The following is a 20,882-nucleotide window of genomic DNA, read 5'->3' as shown; positions in this document are numbered from 1 at the left end:
AAACATTTGGAAAGGAACCAAAAAAATGACACAATCTCCTTGTTTCCTTCCCTTTACAAGCTACGCTGTGCTGTATTTGAAAACAGATATTTGTTCTCACTAGGAGTCTGTTTAAGTATTTGGGAGTGTGCCCATAGTAACTTGTGAACTACGGATTGGTTAGGATTCCCATTGTTCACTCTAAGGAGCTCAGGTTAGTTGCACAACATCCTGTTACTGTGAACAGGAAAAGTGCTGAGTAATGCTAGAGCCCTTTTTCTATGGCTGATGCAAACCTGAAGAATTTGCATCATCATTCAGCCAAAGTAACTTGGTATGACAGCAGCTTTATATACAAGTCCACGCGGAAGCTGAGCTGGCTTCCAATGACAGAACGGCACCAAGGTAGATGTGTGAAAGAGCAGGTGTTCCTGAGTAGCATTTAGATAGCAGCAAATAGTACAAGACACCTGAAGAGTTTTCTACCTGTTGGCACAGGTGGGTTGAAAGGCTACAGGCAGTAAATTTGTGTGTGCGTGTGTAAAAGCAATTAGCCACACAGAGGTAGAGAGAGGAACGGAATACCTGAAGTGCTTGCTGGGGAGTTTTAAAAAATTCTTTTGTCTTGAGTGAGTTGGCAGTGCTGAAGCATGTTTAGGAAGACGACTGTGCCGACAATCTCTAATGGCAGCTACCTGGAGGAGCAATCAAATGGCAAGCTGAACAACACCAAGACAGTGCAGGGAGACAAAGTGATCCTGAAGAAGAAAGTCACTTTTTTGAGAGGGGTATCTATTATAATTGGCACTATCATTGGAGCAGGAATATTCATCTCTCCCAAAGGAATACTTGAGAACACTGGTAGTGTGGGAATGTCTTTGACTGTCTGGACTGTCTGCGGAATCCTTTCACTCTTTGGTAAGTTTGCAAAAGTTTTTAATTGATCCTTGAAGGCAGTTGGAGGATTTTAAAAATGTTTGAAAATGGATATCAAAAGCCTAGTTGCAGACACTGGACTGATACTGCTCCAGTACTGGTGTGTGTGTTTGCTGTTTTGCTGCTTGGCAAGTACTACTAGCAGCATGAATTGTTACACAAAACTCTGCTGAGCAGTGTTCTAAGGACTTTAATTCCAAATGGTATTGCTTATGACTCCCTGAAGGAATTGGAGAGAGGAATTTCCTTTAGCACCTCATAAAGCTTGCCGCTTTTGTTGGATTTCGGCATGAACTCTAAGAACAAGTTACAGCATGCTCACACAGTGCTGGGAGCCGGGGAGATGAACCACTCAGTCTGAACTCCTGGAAATGTATACCTAGATTGATCCGGTTCCTCACTGGATAGACTGAATGGAGTATACTTCTACTGAACTATTTGCTGGCGTAGAAGCCAAAAGCGGTGTGAGAAGAGTCACATTGTTAAAAGGCCATTCTGGCCTGCCTGGAATGTGTGTATGCTGACCTGGAACCCTCTCCTCTTGAAGTGTGCTCTAGTCCATGAAAGTTTATGATGCAATCAATCTGTTAGCATTTAAGGTACTGTCAGGCTCCTGACTGTATTTGTAGTGACAGACTCTAGCATTTGTTACCTTAATATGTAGTTTACTCATTGGTGAAAGCAGGGTGCTCTGCATATGATCAGGAAAGCTCTCATTTTATTATTACATTCGTAGTCCATCATTGAATCCTGACATGCAAAGAAGTTTGTGGAGTTCTCAGAATAGGCCTTAAAAGCTAGTTACTAGTTGGCCTGACTTTTAAAAAAAATTACAACACCGGGCTGCTTTAAAGAAAAAAAAAACCCCTCAGGTTTCCTGATATGTTTATCAACTATACAAAGAATACAAAGAATTACATTTAGACTGGTCATATCCAACAATGGGTCCCTTGACCGCTTTAATAAGTTAATCTGAAAGATGCTGAAAACCCACATGACTACTGGCACCATTATTAGCCCAGACTACTTATTTTCTGGTATTAGGTACTGGGCAACAAGAGCGTGTGTCAAATATTCACTTTTAAAAAGTGGAACATGTAAATATCTGCCTGGGTAAGCTGGTGCAGTTTAACCTTCACAGACAAGGCTTCATCCACCCCTGCTAAACTTACAGCTGAACCAAGTCAAAAGAGATTTTGCTCAGAAGCTGAACTTATTGTTATTGCTTCAACAATAATCTACAGAGACATTTTAGAGATTAATCTCAAAACCAATAACATTTTCATAAGCAGAAGGCAGAATTTGTTTGTATCTATGCTACATTTTAATTGAACTACATGTTAACTGACGTGACAGAAAAAAAAATACTCTTCTGGACTTTGTAACATTTATAGTTTGTACTAAATTCTGCTCAAAAGTTTTGTTGCATAAAGGTCCTCTTAACGCTCTGAACACTTTTTACTACAATATAATTGCTGCGGACTTCAAACATTTCCACCTTCCATTTGTCTCCTCTGGACTTTGCAGAGAGATTTCCAATAATAGAATTTTAAAATTAAAAAAACAAATAACTGTGTAACTCTGAAACAGAATTCTTCAACACGTGAAGCTGCCTTATACGGAATGAGACTGTTGTTCCATCAAGGTCAGCGCTGACTACTCTAATTAGCAGCAGCTCTCCAGAATCTTTCTTGTCACCTACTATTTGATCCTTGTTAAAACTGGAGATGCCAAGGATTCATGCAAAGCGGCAGGGAAAGGGGCAGTTTAAACGGGGCTGGGGTTTGTGGGCTTTGGGCCGTTTAAAGGGCCCTGCCACTTGCAAGCAGCAGGCCCCTTTAAACTATCAGCTGGCAGGCAGCAAGGGGGATCCCCCCTGCCACTGCCAGCTGATAGTTTAAAGGGGTCTGCCACTTGCAAGTGGCAGGAAAGGGCCCTTTAAACTATCAAATGTCCCTTTCCCTGCTGCTGCTAACTGGCCGGAAAGGGGCATTTAAACCCCATGAACTACGAACCACAAACTGGTTCATGAATAGACATGGGCACAAACAGGAAAAAAAACCTGAACAGGCTTTTTGGTGTTCGTTCCCGACAATGAACACGAACAGCCGACCGGACCCGGAACATGTCCCATTCTTGAACATGTTTGGTGTTCGTTGGCACCAGGGTGGTCCCCTTAGCACTTAGAGAGCCCATATTCACAGAGAATGTACAGCAGGCTCTCCTCCAGCCATCACCCAAGTTTGGTCAAGATTGCAGTATGGAACTCGGAGTTATACATTCCCGGAGGGAGGGGGTAGAGCCCTAGCCCAACACTCCCAGAGACCTGACTAGATCAGGCACTAGTTGTAATACTGTGAGCCCTCAGCCGAGGTGCCCACTGATCTTGGCCCCAGGGCCTGGCAGCAGCCCTGGAACCAGAGGGGATAGCTCCCTATCCCACCCACCACACACAGAAAAAAGCCCAGCTCCAATGCACTCTCCCAGTCTCCTCCCAAATGCTATTAAGAGCTCTGTCCCACTCCACTGCTTGCTGAAAGTGAAACCAGAACTGGGAGCATAGTGCCGTTTTATAAGCTGAGGACTCATGGAGAACCACAGGAGGCCTCTGGTTGGCAGTCAGAACTGCCTAACAGGGTTTGCAGGGATGGGATTGTAGTTCCCATGGCCACAGAACAACCCCTCCTCCCTCCCTCCCCCCGGTGTCTGCTCCCACATTACCAATTGTAACCGATTTGCAGCTCCACGCTTGGATGGAAGACCTGCCCATCAAGCTAAGTTGGGCTTTGATTGGGGTGTCCAGGGAGACAGAGGGAGTGCTGACAGAGTTCAGTCACTCTCCCCACTCCATTGCAGAGGCAATTGATTGAAGGTGCCTGAGTGTCTAGCTTCCTGAACGGTGGCCGAGCGCAACCAACAAGGCTTGCACCAACCGTCTGTTGGCTGGAGTGGCGCATCACGAACAGCCCGTTTATGAGCAGCCGAGTGGCCTGTTCGTGGCTTTTTTTGATTCGTAATGCTGTTCATGCCCATGTTTATTCGTGAACTTGCTCCAGTTCGTGGGGTTTCACGGTTCCTGGTTTGTGAAAACGCCACGAACCACGAACCCCATGATTCAAGGTTTTTTTTGTGGTTCATGCCCATGTCTAGTTAAGAGGAAAATTAGCTATCTTTCTCAGAAAAAAATCTTCTCGTGCACCCTGACTTTCTCAGGAATAATAAATACATTTTCTATTACGAGAAAATGTGACATTGCCCCCCCCCCCCCAGTCAGAATAAAAGGCGGACAGAAGGCTTGGGTATTAAAGTAGGGCAACTTTATTAATTACAGCATAAAACTGTCAATACAGCAATGGCCTTAGTGGTACAGGTCAAGCCCTGGGGTCACCCAGGACCTCCGTCTTGACCTGTCTGAGCAAGCCCTCACTGCCCTGGGGGTGCTCCATCCAAAGGATGGCTGGGATCCAGCGGCCAGGCAAACGGCTCCCCTTTAAAGCTCCAACCCCCCACACCATGGAGCCTGGGGATGGACTTGTACAGAGGTCCCACCAGGCAGTCTGCTCTGGCAACTGGCAGCCGTGAAGCCTACCAGCCGCTCCTGACAGAGTCAAGGCCCTTATATGAACATAAGTGGTGTTAAGAGAAAAATTTTCACATGAGGTTGCTATCTTTCTCAGAAAAATTCTTCTAATGTAGTCTGACTTTCACAAGAATAATAAATTTTCTATTATAAATTTTCTATTATGAGAAAATGTGACATTGGGTATATGTATATATTCCAGTGATGATACAGGTGAAAACTAGCATGCTGGATAGTTTCTTTAATCCAGAGGGAAACTGATGCAGATGTTGGTGTCCTGGTTTTGAGTTTTGCAAGCTCCATCTCGAGGAGATAAGCTCTCATTTTCCACCGTATTGCTAGGATTTTTTAGATAACACTATACCCACATAAAAGCATGAGATCTGGATGGCATCCCCCAAAATAATAGACTCAGCTGCACACAAGTATTGTAGATTTGAGAAAGATGAACACCTCAGTGCTGGACCGTATAATATCTGGATTTATATTCAGATATGATGTTATCAATCACATGGGAAGTAATATTCAAATAGCATGCCTCAACCCAATGCCAAATATAGCCAAGTACTAAACAAACAATAAGACTTACACATCCTGAGCTAGTTGAAAAAAAAGATGGATACCTTCAGCCAGTTTACCTGAATTTAATCAATATCTGAAGGCAGGGGAAGCTAGTATGAAAATGAACAACTGCTATAGCTTTTTATACATCTTTGGATAAAATCAATACCTGGCAGATTCTGGCCATGTAGAGATCTAAACCTGTTCCAACAGAATGTACCAGTCCAGCACCATTGCTCTTGCTGCTTCAGATCTCTTCAGGATCCTGTAGCTGAATGTATTAGGAAATAATGAACCACCATTTCCCAAGATAACCTTCAGGAAGCTCTATGTCAAGAAAAATCTGAGGACCAGACTGTGCTTCACTTGGGAGGTTGGTGATTAGACCTCCTAACCTTTTAAAACAATCAAACCAGAAATGTACCTGTGGGGCCTCTAGGTAATGGATGTTTACCTAGGAATGGATGTTTAACTCTTTTATCCTGTATTGTTCCCCTGATCAAAATCTTCCTCACCAGCACTGATGTTTAACCTATGAAGGGAAAAAATATAGATGTTTATATCCTCCTCTCTGTAGGAAAACAGAAGCCTGGGTGATTTTAATCAGGCAAATGATGCCAGGGAAAGTATAATCATTCCTCCCCACCCCTGCTATGAATAAAATGCAGGCATTGTAGTTTTTTAAACATTTTGAGAGATTCAGCCACAAATCTCCCACATGATAAGTTATCTGGCCTTCAGATATATTGTTCTGCAATAATATGAACAAATGTTGATCAGCACTATGGAAGTCTACAGTACAGTAAAAGACACTTTCCTGTGATACGTTTACCATTGACATCTGTTGAATGTAGATTGTACTTTATGATGAAAAAAACTGATGACTAATTTAACACAATCTTTCTTTCCACTCTGCATTGATTGTTGCATTGATTGTTTTTTTCTCAACAAGATGATTTTAATGGGTTTAGATTGGAGTAACTACATGCAACGGCAGTTACAGTGCAATGCTACGGCTGTAGCCTCAAAAGTAAATTCCATTGAGTTCAGTTTGACTTATTCTGTAGTAAGTGTGTTTAGGACTACAACTTTAGTAACATACTGTACTAAAACAATTAACGAGTTGAAAATATTTGAAAATAATGTATTTGAAAACAATTTGTTTATTGACAATAAATAAGTAACCAACTTTTTAAAAACTTCAGTTCCCAAAGTGGGCAGTGCTGCCCCCTGTGGGGCAGTGGGATTACCTAGGGGGTGGCAGGGGTGCTGGAGCTGGGCTTCTCTGAGCACATTGTTTATTTACAACTGACCAGGCTAGAGCCTAGAGTAAAACACCTTTCTCACTTCACGTTTCTGCCTCTGCATAGTGCTGAAATCTGGTGGAAACCATTGGAATTGTTTTCGATATACTTTAATGATACTGCTTATTTGGCCAATATTGGAATTTTTAATACACCACCAGCACTGTAGTCAGACCAGTATACCATGTTTTGAGAAACTGTCATCACTGTTTTTGTTTTTGCCTCTTAGTCATTTTTCAAATTTTTGGTATCACTGAACCAAGTTCATCACTCAGTTTTGTTGAAATAATTAAACCAGAAAGTTTTAATTGGATTTTGAATACTGTTTTGAATTTTATTGCTATCTTCCTTCATGGGTCATGCAAACTGCTATTCTGAATAATACTTTTTATAGGGTAGGATAGTGGATGCTGGGAACCAAGAAGGTAGTGGCCTGAAAAAGCTTGGGAACCTGTTATGGAGTTTTTTCATTAATGTGACTGATTTGCTTTTCCAAACTAGTTTTAATGTAAATTATATTTTCATAGGTGCTCTCTGTTATGCTGAACTGGGAACAAGTATTAAGAAATCTGGAGGGCATTATACATACATCCTGGAAGCCTTTGGCCCATTGCCTGCTTTTGTGAGAGTCTGGGTGGAACTCCTCATCATACGGTAAGTAAACTCTGTTTACATTTTTTATTCTACTGCTAGCATGCAAAGGCAAGGAACATGTTTACATAGTAGATACATGGACCTAGTGAAATATCTTTTGTTCCCTAACCTGTGTTCTTCCTACCTGCCTACCCAAATATTTTTACTATCGGGCCACCCAAAATAATTTATATCTGTGTTTCTCAGTGCCCCGGGGGGGGGGGGTCCACATGGGGCACTGAACCCTCTCAGTTTTTTAGGAATGGGCAGAGTGTGTAGTGGTTTAAACTGTTGAACTAGGGTCTGGGAGACAGGTGTGAATCCTCAGTCTTCCATGGAAGCTTGCTGAGAGATCTTGGGCCAGTCATATACTCTCAGCCTAACTTACCACACAGGCTTGTGTAAGGATAACATGGAGGAGAGAAGAATGATGTAAGCCAGTTTGGTTCCCCATTAGTGTGAAAGGCAGGGTATAAATAAATGGACTACCTGTCTCAGGAGAAGGGGACAGAATCAACCTTTCAAAGATCATGACTCATAGAGATGACGCGACACACAGTCACTTAGCTTCCAGATGAGAACACTGTCCAGAAAACATGTCGATTGGTTGCTGGGATCCATTCGCTCAGCTATAGGAGTTCTAATTGCTTGAGTGGCACTAAGAAGTACAGTCCTAATACAGCTACTATAAGAATGATAACATTTTCACTTTTAGAGGAGGAAAGTTCTACAATTTTGGATAGGCATCTGAAAAAGCTCCTGCAGGTTCTAACCAGCCTCATATCGGATTAAGTTCGTTTCCCTGAGCAGATGCCATTCACTGATCTCTGAACTGAAACAGGTTGATAAGGGGGGAGATAGCCCTTCACGTACCTGGAATCTAAGCCATTTGGGGATTTAAAGTTTGATATCAGCATTTTTAATTGATGCCAAAAGCAAGTTAGTAATTCTGTAACTACTGAAGTTTCACCAGGCTACAGTACAGTAATCAGCAGTACAGCTGCTCCTTAGGCTACAGTAATCTAAACTTAACTTTTTGACTAAAGAGCCAGTCTGGTGTAGGATCTGAGAAACCCAAGTTCAAAGCCCCATTCTGCCCTAAGCAGATGCCATTCACTGATCTCTGAACTGAAACATGTTGATAAGGGGGGAGATGGGCAGATCACACTCTCTCAGCCTAATCTACTTCACAAAGCTGTTGTGAGGATAGACTGGAGAAGTGAATGATGTAAGAGGAGGAGAGGTGAATGAGAGCCAGTTTGGTGTAGTGGTTAAGAGCACGGGACTCTAATCTGGAAAATTGGGTTTGATTCCCCACTCCTCCACTTGAAGCCAGCTGGGTGACCTTGGGTCAGTCACAGCTTCTAGGAGCTCTTTCAGCCCCACCCACCTCACAGGTGGGGATAATAATAACATACTTTGTAAACAGCAATGAGTGGGTGTTGTCCTGAAGGGCAGTATATAAATAGAAAGTTGTTGTTGTTAGCTGTTTTGGGTCCCCATTGGGGAGAAAGGTGGAGTACAAATGAAGTGAAAATAAAAAAATAAATTCAAGCTACCATAGTCTAATCTAGATATTATTAAAGCATGTTCAATTGACGCTATGTCCACTTTCTCCAGAAATCACAGTAAATATTTGTAGAACTACTATGCCTGTACAGCCCTTGTTACATATTGGGAATGTGTGTAGGCTGAATAAGTGGAAGGTAGTGGGACCACACTGATGAGCCCATCCTCAACCTTAATATATTTGGCTCTGTGGAAATGTTTTATACACACTTTTGCTCTGTATGTAGGATGGGGGATTGGGAAGAGAAGGGCTGTCTCCTAGTATGGAGACAGCCTGTGCATATAATGTATAGACTCTTTTCACAGAGACAGGAACATGAAGCACAATCCTGCTTCCCCTTTATGTATTCAGTTTGGTCGTTCAGAATATGTCCATACTGTGTTTTATGTTGTATAGATAATAATGACTTGGTGATAAGTAACATTTCAAAATGCAAAACTGATATGTATTTTGGCTTAGTTAGAGCATTGGGTACAAGAGACCTCTAGAGCTCTATAGCTGGGCCGTTTTCACACTACTAACCTGCTTCTGCAATGTTGCGCAAAACTCTCGTGAGAAGACGCTATCTTCCGCGTTTTTTGCACAACGTTGCACAATGTTACGGAAGCAGGTTAGTAGTGTGAAAACGGCCCTGGTTGTAGGTGGGTAAGCAGAGTATACCCCAAAAGGAATGAAAGAAGAGGGTGACTGCGAGATATCCCGGAGCAGAGTCTGTTCATTTCTTCTCAGACAAATGCAAAGTTTCGTTTGTAGATATCTTTCAGTATAATGTGGAAATCTGCATTAAATTCAGTAAGAAGTATATTTTGTTGCCTTCAGCAATTAAAGGATATTATGCTTCCTCTATCATTTTGTCCCTGTGTGGAAGAGCTGGCTAAACTCGTTCAGCTGTACTTTTTTTGTTCGACTCCAAGATACAATATTTTTAGATGGAGTCTTAGCTACCCAGGTACTAGCTTGTCAAGAACAGTTTTACACTACTCGACTGCTGCAGTGAATAATCACATAGTTGTATGAATTACTCCACACATTTATGTATTAAGTAAACAAACTCAAGTGGCCAGATAGCTAATCAAATGATCTGTTTGCAGTTTAGCCTCTTGATCTCTTTACCCTGGTTCTATATCTGATCATCTCATGTTACTGAACATTATTCACCCAAGTGAAACAAGCCTGCCTTCTCATTTCCTCTTCCCCCTACAGTCTGACAGCTGATATCAGTTGATCTTATTGCTATAGACACAGTTGTAACAAGCCACAGCACTGAGTCATTGAAAAGAAACAATAATGCTAAGTCACTATGAATGTGACGTTTCTTTCAAATGCGTCACTCTCCCAGCTATATTGTAAAAATGCTAAATTAATTATCGAATGCTAACATGGGTTGCCCAGAACATGCAAATGATGCCTGAGAAGAAAGGCAAGACCCTTTTCCAGCCATTAAAACTGCCATGTGACTTGAAGGGAATACCTTAGCTGTCTGTATCATCCTAACACCACTTACCAGCACTATTGATAGCCTTGAATGTGATTCTTAGTAAACCTGCTTAGGAATGCATTAAAATGTCTTCTCTCCCTCCGCTTTAACTAATCATCTATTTCTGATTTCTGTTATCAATTATAACGATAGCTTGTCCCCTATTATACCTTTGCATTTATATAAACATGGGGAAAATTCTCAGAGGCTAAAGGTAAGTCAGTTTGGAGAGGCTGGAAGTTTGAGCTAGTAAATAGGTGAGGAATTGCTTAGTCCTTTCCTTAGGTTTGCACCCCATATCACAATCCCAGAGGCTTTTCCTTCTGGGCTTCAAAATGCATGTTTATTCATGAGATACAAGAGGGAACCTTGTGGGCCTCCACAGGATCATTGCTTCGGAGCTTTCTCATACTAGGAAGTTTCAGATAGGTAGCCATATTGGTCTACAGTAGAACAGCAAGATTCAAGTCCAGTGGCACTTTAGAGAGCAACAAGAGTTTTAGTATATAAGCTTTTTGAGAGTCAAAGCTCCCTTCTTCAGCTCCAGAAGGATGCCATGATCAATGGTAAGAAAAGTCTCCAAGATGTCCAGAAGAATCAATAGGGTCACCCTCCCCAGTTTCCCTCTAAGAGAGAGGGATCATCCATCAGGGTAACCAAAGCAGTGCCAGTTCCAAAATCAATCTGGAAACCAATAGAAAAGGTTCTGTAATCTGCCTAATCTGAAAAAGCCTGCACAGCTATCATGCACTTGACTATCTCAAATCCCCTTGTTCCCCATTTTGCCACTGAATAATAGCTATTTAAGGGCCAGTTATGGTTCCTCAAGAGAGGTTTCACAGACCATCCTGCAAGATGGTTGGCATTAGCCCTCTTTTCAATCAAGCACAGTACTCCCTGAACTCATCCCTTGTGACAAAATGTAACTAGCTAGCTTTGATGGGAAAGGCTGAGAATCACTTCAAGCAATTTATTTACTTCAGCAGACTACAATACCTAAAAACAATTGCAATGGGCCTGAGCCCTGATAAAGTCCTTTGATTGCATAATAGAACTACTGGTATCCATGTTGTAATGAATGTTTCCTTGCCACCACTGCCACAAGGTATACCCAAAGGTGTTGGGTTGAATTTCCTCTGAGTTTTCCTCCACAACTCCACTGAGTTGTCAAAGTACAAAGTGGTCCCTGCAACATAGTGGAGGCTCCTAGGGACAATCATTTCTACCCACAGATTGACCAAGGTTTAATAGGACTGACTGAGGCAGAGATATTGTGGTTTGTCCTAGTTTCGCAATGCTCTGTTCAAGTGTCACTCCAATCCATGGTTCGTGCTATCTATCATTTGAAATGTAAACCACACTTTGATCTTCCAAATAGGGCTTTTTTTTAGCCGGCACCTCTCAAAAGTAATCATGTGTCTGATGGCCCCACTCCCTGATCCTGTTTCCTCCCTGCATGCAGCCCAAGGCACCTGGTTCTTTCGCGGCACACTGAACCTCAACAGGGGCAAAACAGGAGTGGGCCCCCGTGCCCCAGCTTGCCAGGGAGGGTCTGCTTCTACCGCTGCTTCTTCAAGCACTCCCCCCTCTGCTGGAGGCAAAAGAGAGCCTCGCTGCCCATGAGAGTGTGTCGGGTGGCAAAGCAGCAGGCATGGCCAGTCGGTGCAGGAGATTTTCTGTCCTGGGCATGGAGACCAGGTGCTGGCGTATCTTCCTGGCACTCCTCTATTCCAGCCCTGCACCCAGGCAACCCAAGCTCATAGGCTTGCTTAGGACAGTGATGTAGCATGGGGAGGCAGAAGGGTGGTTGCCCCAGGTGCAAAATTTTTAGGCGGTGCCGCACTGAGGAGAGCCTGTGCTGTGTCTGTGGGAGGCCACATGCTCCCTGCTGTGACGATGGGGCAGCTGGCTTGCTGGGCACCAAACTGGCCCTCCTGCAGCAGCTACTGGCTGAAGAGTGAGGATCAGCTGGTGGCAGCGGCACTGGTGGCTGTGCAGAAGGGCTGCCAGGTAAGGGGCAGAGAGGCAAGTAGGCCTGAATAACAGGAGCACTCCCAGGGGGGCAGGCGGATGAGGCGGAGGACTACCAGGTAAGGGGTGGGGGGGCGAGCAGGCCCAAGTCATGGGAGTGATTCTGGAGGGGTGGCCACGCCCTGCACAATGATGTCACTTCCCAGAAGTGATGTCACCATACAGTCTTGAGAGTGCCACCGCCTGCCAGGAGTTGCCCCAGGTGCTGGCAACCCACACTACACCACTGTGTTCCACCACTTCTTTTCCCAGAAAAAGAGCCCTGCTTCCAAATAATCAGGCAAACAATGTTTAGCATTCCCACCTCTAAGTGCAGAGACTTCTAGGAATTCAGCAATAACTTTATGATTTGGTAGTCCGGACATTGCCTTAAGCCCTCTTCAAACCATGGCTCCTGCTACTGATTTGCTGCTGATTGCTAAACCACAGTTGCTTATACTGAACCCATGGGATTTACTAGTATTGAGGACAAAATGTGCAACTCATACCAGGATGTAAACAAGCTGGCAATAATGTTAAGGCTAGCATGTGCCACACACCTACTGATAAGTGTAGGGTACAGTTCACTTTCCCCACCCCATATAATACTAGTATTTGTTCCGTTGTTTCCTTTCACCTGTTGTTGTGATGCTGGTACTGACTAGTATGGAGGTGAAGGAAGATCAGATAGTAGCAGGAGTGTGGCAAGAGCTGAAAGGAATGGGGAAGGGTAGGGAAACAAGCCCCAAAGGGGAAAAGTAGTGTCAGTCCTTATTTGTTCTTGTTCAAGGTGGAGTTGCCTTCCAGTGCTTTTTCCCTGTAATCTGTTTCCTCTTTCCGTGGACGCTACTTGCACAATGAGTTTGCTCTAGAAACAGGTCCTTCTTTCTCTTTCAAGGCTTGGTGATTTTAACCATACAAGTGAGGCTTACAAAGAGAGTATGAGTTTAATTTTATAAAAGTAAAACCAAACAAGCACTGGAACTGCATCATGTCAACCATTACTAGGCTACTTCTGCTTTCCGAAGAAGAAATGGAGAAGAAAAATGGGGCAAAATTCCTATCAATAAATTGTTAGTCTAGTTGGACTTTTCCCCTTATTTTTATATATTCCTTTGATTATTTTCCATTTGTTATGATTTCTGCTTTGTGTTAAGGTATCATACTATTTAAGATAGTATATTTTGTAAATTAAACTCAATTGGTAATTAGTTGCATGCAATATATTCATGATAGCCTGCATTTAATACAGACATGTATAAAACAGCGTCCATGTCCATTAATAAAATGACCATTTCTTTCTCTTTTTCTGTTGCTAGCCCAGCTGCCACCTCAGTGATATCCCTGGCTTTTGGACGCTACATCCTGGAGCCATTTTTTATGCAGTGTGAAATCCCAGACCTTGCTGTTAAACTTATTACAGCTGTGGCCATCAGTAAGTACAAGAGTTTAGAGAGAACAGGATGAGGCAAATAATGCCGCAGAACAAAGTTAATTCTGCATCCAGAATTTTGATAAAATGCACATTATTTGAGTTATTAATCTTGGTACCCTATTTAATACAAATTAAAATGTAACTTCATAATTTTTCTAATGGAATGGTTTCTGTTACCTCAAAACATCTTATTTTTTGTAGATTTTTTGTAGATTCTTCACAGTGACCATACTGTACTTCTAAAACTCTAGGATATGTAACTGATCTATGTGGGTAGAGCTGGGAAGGGTGGTGGAGATATGGGCAAATATAATCCATGTCTTTTAGCACTGAGAAACAGAATTCACCACTCCCTTGCCCCAGTCAAGAGTTCATGAGCAGAGGTGGTTGATGTGGTAGTCGGCAGCCGCTGAATAAAGTACGGCAAAGTCCCAGTACAGCTGAAAGAGGTTGGGATAGGAGAGGCACCAATACAATACAATTTAACAGCTTAGCGGCTTCAGAGAAAAATAGTAGAAGGATCCCTTCTGCTAGTCAAACAGAGAACTCTGAACATATAATAAAATATTTAACCTTGAGGGCAGCTACATAAGTTAAGCCATGTCAGTTAAATGGAATCTTGTTATTAGCATGAGTGACAATTCCATGGTGAGAGGTGTAATTTGGCAATTTTAATCCCCATATTACAGCCAGAGCACAGAGATTAATTGTGCCTTGCCTTATATGGCTTGCCTAGAGCTGCCAGCTCCAGGCTGGGAAAATCCTGGGGATTTGAGGTTGGAACCTGAAGAAGGAGCTTGGCAGGGATATGAGGCTATACAGTCCATGCTCCAAAGCTGGCATATTCTTCAGGTGAAATGATCTGTTATAAGTCCAGGAGAACTCAGACCCCTCCTGGAGTTTAGTAACTCTACTAGAGATCATATGTCAATTATGAAAAAAACCATTAAAAACTCAAAGGCTTTTGTAATAGTTAATTGTCTGGCGTGGTGTTTGTCGGTTAAAGGTGGGATCTAACAGGCCTCTGTTATCTCCCTTGGGTTCCATAAAGGTCAATTTTATTTCCTCCATTGCTGTTCGATGAAACTTTACATTCTTGCCTTGGTATAATTATGCAGAGAGACTTGATGTACTTGGGGGACTGGATATGAAAAAACTGATAGTAACTAAATCTAGCCAAGGCTGGAATATTAATATTTGAAGGTCCTGTGTCATGTAGCGAGCTCGGACTCTTGCCACTTAAGGGATCTGGCTTTGTTTGGTCACTGCAAGAAGCTTTTTACACAGGTGTCAGCCTCTAGCTTCCCGTGTCTTGCCAAGCAAAATCAACTTTTTCCATTTTACTTAGAAAGCTCTAAATAGCGTTGGCTCTAACATGAATAAAAAATTATTTAATTCTCTGTAAATCCACATTGCTCCAACTCATTATAGAAAGAAAGAAAGAAAGAAAGAAAGAAAGAAAGAAAGAAAGAAAGAAAGAAAGAAAGAAAGAAAGAAAGAAAGAAAGAAAAGTAGGTTATTTGCAGATGGGCTTTTCTACCAAGGGAAAAATAGGAAATGAATCAGAACTGGCCTCATGGCCTGCATTTATTTCTCTCCTAATTGTTAAAACAAGGGTCTATCTGAGTAATTGAAGTAGTGTTTTAGAGGATAATGCTTAAAGTATTTCATGGAAAGATAGCTGTAAAATGGATGTCTGAAAACTGCAAGGTCTCTGAGAAATAGTATGGGGCGGGGGGAGTCCATTATAAATAATTTCCTAAGCATATGTAATTTGGGCACAATAAGAGAAGCATTTGGTATAGGATTTCATTATTGTTAACTTAATTGGAAAATCTTTTGAGATAAACCAGGGGTTTATACAGTAATTAAAATGAGAAAGAATCAATATTGAAGGAGGGTGGAGTTTTCCTGTAATAATGACACCCTCATAGGGAGTTAGGAGTGAACAGCAAGTCGTTGCCATGGATACCAAATGGGAGGCTGTGCCAAGCAAGTTAGATGACTTGCTGCTTCAGTGAAACTAGAGACTCCTTTAGGAAGCCCTTTGAGAGTAAGCCATACTGCTGTCAGGAAAGGCTCTGAAAGATGTGGGTGAGGAAGTAATTACAGAAAAATGAAGTGAGATGACTCCTACAAATGTGGGGTGCAGTCCTTGGAGAAGAAAAAAACCCGCCTTTATACCTGTGACTTAATATGGTAGTATGAGCCCCTAAGTATACAAGTAAGAGCCACCATGCATAAAGTCACATTTACTTTCAGTGAGGTTTAAGAAAGAAAAGTCTCTACGGATCACTTACTAACCTACGGTAATGGTTTGAGAATGGGAATAAATACCCATTAGATTAAATTATGCGACAAAATACAAACTGCTAACTACTTCGGGCTTTACTCTCATTAGGAATTGCAGAGTGGCTGGGTGATCCACAAAATATTAAAAACAAATCAACTCCCACGTGCTTATCTGTTGCGTTCAAATATGCCCAGAGCTCTCGTACTCAGATTATGTGATATTCCCACTGGGCTGGATCCAGCACCTCCTTGAGTGAATGATGCAAACTGAGGGGTCTGCAGTGCCCACAGCTTCAGTGCTATCATGTGTCATTCTTGAGAGCCGCCTGAGTGCTCTGGCAGGAAAAAGGAGACTGGAAAGATTTATTCTATGAGTTGCGATGATGGTTCTTTGGATCATGCCCCGTAAGTTTTAACAATGATAAATCTTACCCTCCAGAGCACCCAAAATCAGAGAAATGGTTATTCCGCTAAACATAATTTTAACATAATTGAACATCATCACACTTGATTTTTTCCCAAGACACTTGATTTTTGCCCTCAAGACATCTTGAAAAATTCTTCCAAAGCTTGATTGCAAAATTTGGAATATTTCAGCTGGAGAAGAGTACTGAGCAGTATAAAAATATGGAGCTAAGTGAAGGATATTAGGAAGGTGGAGGAAGCTGCTTGCCAGGCCTGCCTGTGCATGCTCAAGCTACTCTTTGCAATGGTGGGAGCAGAGAGAATAAAAAACCATTAAAAAAAAACAATTATAGAACAAGGCAGAACCAGTTCATTTAAAAGGAAGTAGTGGGGTGGGAGAGAAACTCATGTGAATCTTGGCACAATTTGAAGTAAATCATATGGAATAATGCAAGCTAGTAGTTCAGAGTAGGGAAACCCCCTTTCCTTAGGGTAAGCTACATCAAATGCAGGAGACCGGAGACTAGCAGTGCAACCCTAGTATTATACTCAGAAATAAAACCCATTGAGTTCCTTGGGGTTACTCCCTCATAAGTGTATTTAGGATTCCAATCTTAATCTCCCAACTTTTTTATTTTATTCAGGCAAATAAAAACTAAGGATCACCACAGTTTAAAACAGTGGTATTGATGGAAGGTGGTGGGGAAGACACCTAGAAGTCGTTTTGCCAGTATAAATTCTTCCCCCAAGTTGCTCTTGATATTTGCTTGTATTTCCTTGTCCCCACTTTGGAGCTAACAGCAGCTTTGTGGGGACAACTGAGAAAGCAGGTCTGCACAGAATTCTACTCAGAACCATGAAACGGGATTTATTTCCAAGGATTTCACTGTTTGATTAAGAAAAAAGAAGAGAGGAAATGGTTAAACACTTCTTCCTGCCACCTTGAGCTGCATACCAAGCTGCATTTGAGTAAAACAAACCAATGTTGGGAGACAGGATCTGGATGCTCACTACCTGTAGTCTACAAGCAGACACTAATTAAGCTACAAAATCTAAACAAGGGTTTCTTGTCTCCTTTGCAAGCTAATTAACTTAACCTTTGCAGAGGTTCAGTGCTGAAACTGGGATGAACATACAATGTAAAGCAAAACGTTTTAGGGGCATCTTATTGCCACTGAGATTCTTCTCTGCATCAGGGAAAAAGGGATTTACAGGAAACTAATGATAAAACCTACAAGGAAAAAAGTATTGCCTGGCACTGAAATACTTCAAGAGAAGGCACTGGGTGAAGGGAAAGGGGGCATTCCAAAGCAGGAAGGACCCTGGAGGACAGGCCCTACCCCTGGAGGGCTACCATCTCACCTCTCAAAGCAAGGGGACACAAAGAAGGGCCTGTGATGATTAATGTACTAACCAGGCATAACTATATTCTTACCTGATGAGATTTAAATGACAATGTAATTTAAGAACGGAATTCTTTCTGTTCTGGCACGTGTCAATGTTAGGGAGCAGGACTGGTAGGAAATCAGTATTGTTGCTACTTCTCTGGTTATAGTCTATGTTTTACAAACTCAGGTCAACTTAATGTAACCAATTAAGTCATTGTCATGTGTGACAGCAGCAGCAGCAGTTGATTTATATACCGCCCTTCAGGACAACTTAGCACTCACTCAGACTGGTTTACAAAGTATGTTATTATTATCCCCACAACAATCACCTTGTGAGGTCGTGGGGCTGGGAGTGCTGTGGAAGAGCTGTGACTGACCCAAGGTCACCCAGCTGGCTTCAAGCGGAGAAGTGGGGAATCACACCCAGCTCTCCAGATTAGAGTCCTGCAGCTCTGAACCACTACACCAAACTGACAGTTATATAGCCATGCTGTCCTTCTCATGATCCACATATACCTTCTTTCTAACACCTTCATTTCCAAGTATGCTAGTTGAAAAGTTACCATTAAACTTAGGAGGATTGTGCAGGTAGCTGATCAGACAGATGCAGTCACAAAAGCAAGCATGTATGTTGTAATATTAAATTATATCTTTACCCCTTTCATGTCAAATGAGAAAGCCACAACAGAATAGCCACAAAAATAGGCTGGCAGCTTCATGACTGGTCTGAACATGGTAGATCTTATAACAAAATCAAGCTATAAATACAGACCAACTGTTTTCATGCAGAAGTTGGGTTTTTCATGGAAAAGCATGATTTATGATTCATTTCCACAATTGCTCATACGTAAGGCCATAGGATACTGCCGTTCATATAGCTCAGGTTCTCACTAGCTATTATCTGTTGATAAACCTTGTACACACTTCAACAAGGTTGGTTGCTTTATTGAAATCAAAATGTTTTTTTAAGGTCAGTTCTCATAAAAACAAAGATGCTTCACATTGCCTATTCATATCTGAGTTGCATAACAGAGGTCAAGGCAGAGCAGCTGAACTCATTGTATTTAGGTGTTTATTTTACAACAAGCTGGTGTTTATCTCTTTGCAGATGGTTTCTAGTTAGTTTATATTCTCTTGCAAGAAGCCTTTATGACTCCTGTAACCAATGAAAGTGTTTCACTGTGTCTCAGCTTCTCCCTTTCCTTTCTTATTCTCATATGTTTGGGTCTAATACTGACATTCTAACCAAAGATGCACTAACTCATTAATCTAAAATAAATCAAGTTGTTGCAAAAGTGAGACTAAATTGTAAATTGTGATGTTTCATATCAGAGAACCAAGCTTGTATGATGTAGCAAACAACACCAAGCACTGAGATGCACTTGTATCAAATCTGGAGAACTGGGTATGATTCCCCATTCCTCCACTTGAAGCAGCAGTGTAGCATGGGTTTGGAGTGCCTGGGGTAATTCCCAGACTCAACACATGCCCATGGAAAGTGCGTGTGTATGCCCGGGTCTGCACAATGTCACTGGAAGTGATTCACCTTGGGTCAATCACAGCTTCTGGGAGCTCCCTCAGCCCCACCCACCTCACAAGCTGATTGTCGTGAGGATAATAATAACAACACATTTTGTAAAAGGCTCTGAATGGGTGTTAAGTTGTCCTGAAGGGTGGTATATAAATCAAATATTATTATTATTGTATGGGATGTTCATGAACGTTGCTTTTTATATTTTCAGAAATGTGATTTGAACTGTTATAAACCATAAAATAAAAAGGGACCATTTTTAGCTTTACATGCTTCATTTTTTTAGTATGCAAGTTCACAGCCCTTATTTGGGATTCAAGGGTTGAAAATTCTAACTAGGGCAAATATTCAAGACATTTTTATTTCTAAATCTCAAGGAAGACTCAAAATCATTATATTTAATTGTACTGCCAATAGTCTCTGTGACTTAGGTTTTCTTGTTACCCTGCACTGCTATTCAGATGGGGAATCTGATTTCTAGGGAAGGTGATTGAGCGGGTGGTGGAGAAACAACTGCAGAATTTCCTGAAGGAGACCTCGGCCCTATATCCCTTCCAGTCTGGTTTTCGCCCAGGACATGGGGTGGAGACATTGCTGGTTGCCTTCATCGAGGATCTTCGCAGACACCTGAATCAAGGTGGATCAGCACTGTTGATTTTATTAGATCTTTCAGCAGTGTTTGATATGGTCGACTATGATTTCTTGACCCACCACCTTGCCGATGTGGGGATTGGCACTACAGTGGCTAGTCCCTCCTTTCTTCATATTCGGGGACAGAAGGTGGCGCTGGGGGAGAAATTATCGTCCCGCCGGCCACTAATATGTGGTGTGCTGCAGGGGTCAATACTCTTTCCATTATTGTTTACCATCTATATGCACCCCCTCGCCCAGTTGGTGCGAAGATTCGGGCTTGGGTGCCACCAATATGTGGATGACACCCAGCTGTATCTGCTGATGGCCTGGATCGGTCCCAGATGTCCTGGAGCATGCTTTTGAAGCTGTGGCTGGATGGTTGAGGCAAAGTCGGCTGAAGATAAACCCTGCGAAGACGGAGATCCTGTACTTGAGTCACAGAAACGTGGATTTGGGACCTCAGCTCCCTGCACTTGATGGGGCGCTGCTCACACTGGCTCTGAGAGTTAAGAGTCTAGAGGTGATCTTGGATCCCTCCTTGACAATGGAGGCCTAGATCTCTGTCGTTGCTAGGTCTTCCTTTTTCCAATTCGACAGACCAAGCAACTTGCCCCTTATCTTTTGGTCCGTGACTTAACTATAGTGGTCCAGGTGATGGTCACCTCTAGGTTAGACTACTGTAAAGCACTCTACGCAGGGCTTCCCCTGAATCTGATTCGGCAGTTACAGCTGGTGTAGAATGTGGTGGTGCGGGTCATCACAGGAATATCATTGTGTGAGCATATAACACCAGTATTGCATCAGCTGCACTGGTTACCAGTGGAGTACCGAGTCAGCTTCAAGGTTTTGGTATTAACCTATAAAGCTCTATGCGGACTGGGACCAGCATATCTGCGGGACTGCCTCTCCCCATATGAACCCCAGAGGACTCTCTGTTCTAGTGATAAACATCTGCTAAGGGTCCCTGGCCCCAGGGAGGCCCACCTGGCATCGACCAGGGCCTTCTAGATCCTGGCCCCAGGTGGAATGCTCTGTCTAGCGAGACCAGGGCCCGGCAGGATTTGTTATCCTTCCGCCAGGTCTGTAAGATGGAGGTGTTCCACCAGGCATTTGGGTGGTGCTAGGCGAAGCCCCCTGGCTGGTAGATT

At 42.6% G+C, this 20,882-nt stretch overlaps 1 protein-coding gene across 1 annotated transcript in view; it reads left to right on the top strand.

The window, feature by feature from the left end:
* The first annotated feature begins 378 nt into the window (after nucleotides 1-378).
* SLC7A11 (solute carrier family 7 member 11) overlaps nucleotides 379-20,882 on the top strand; it is a 92,911-nt gene continuing 72,407 nt past the window's right edge. The window contains exons 1-3 of the mRNA XM_054990179.1: nucleotides 379-897; nucleotides 6,888-7,014; nucleotides 13,370-13,485. Coding sequence (XP_054846154.1) covers nucleotides 630-897; nucleotides 6,888-7,014; nucleotides 13,370-13,485 — 511 coding nt within the window. The 5' untranslated portion in view covers nucleotides 379-629. The remainder of the gene's footprint in view (nucleotides 898-6,887; nucleotides 7,015-13,369; nucleotides 13,486-20,882) is intronic.

The sequence above is a fragment of the Eublepharis macularius genome, chromosome 10 (genome assembly GCF_028583425.1).
Source record: "Eublepharis macularius isolate TG4126 chromosome 10, MPM_Emac_v1.0, whole genome shotgun sequence".
NCBI lineage: Eukaryota > Metazoa > Chordata > Lepidosauria > Squamata > Eublepharidae > Eublepharis > Eublepharis macularius.
Note: the sequence above shows the minus strand (reverse complement) of the source record. Positions and strands in the feature narration are given on the sequence as shown.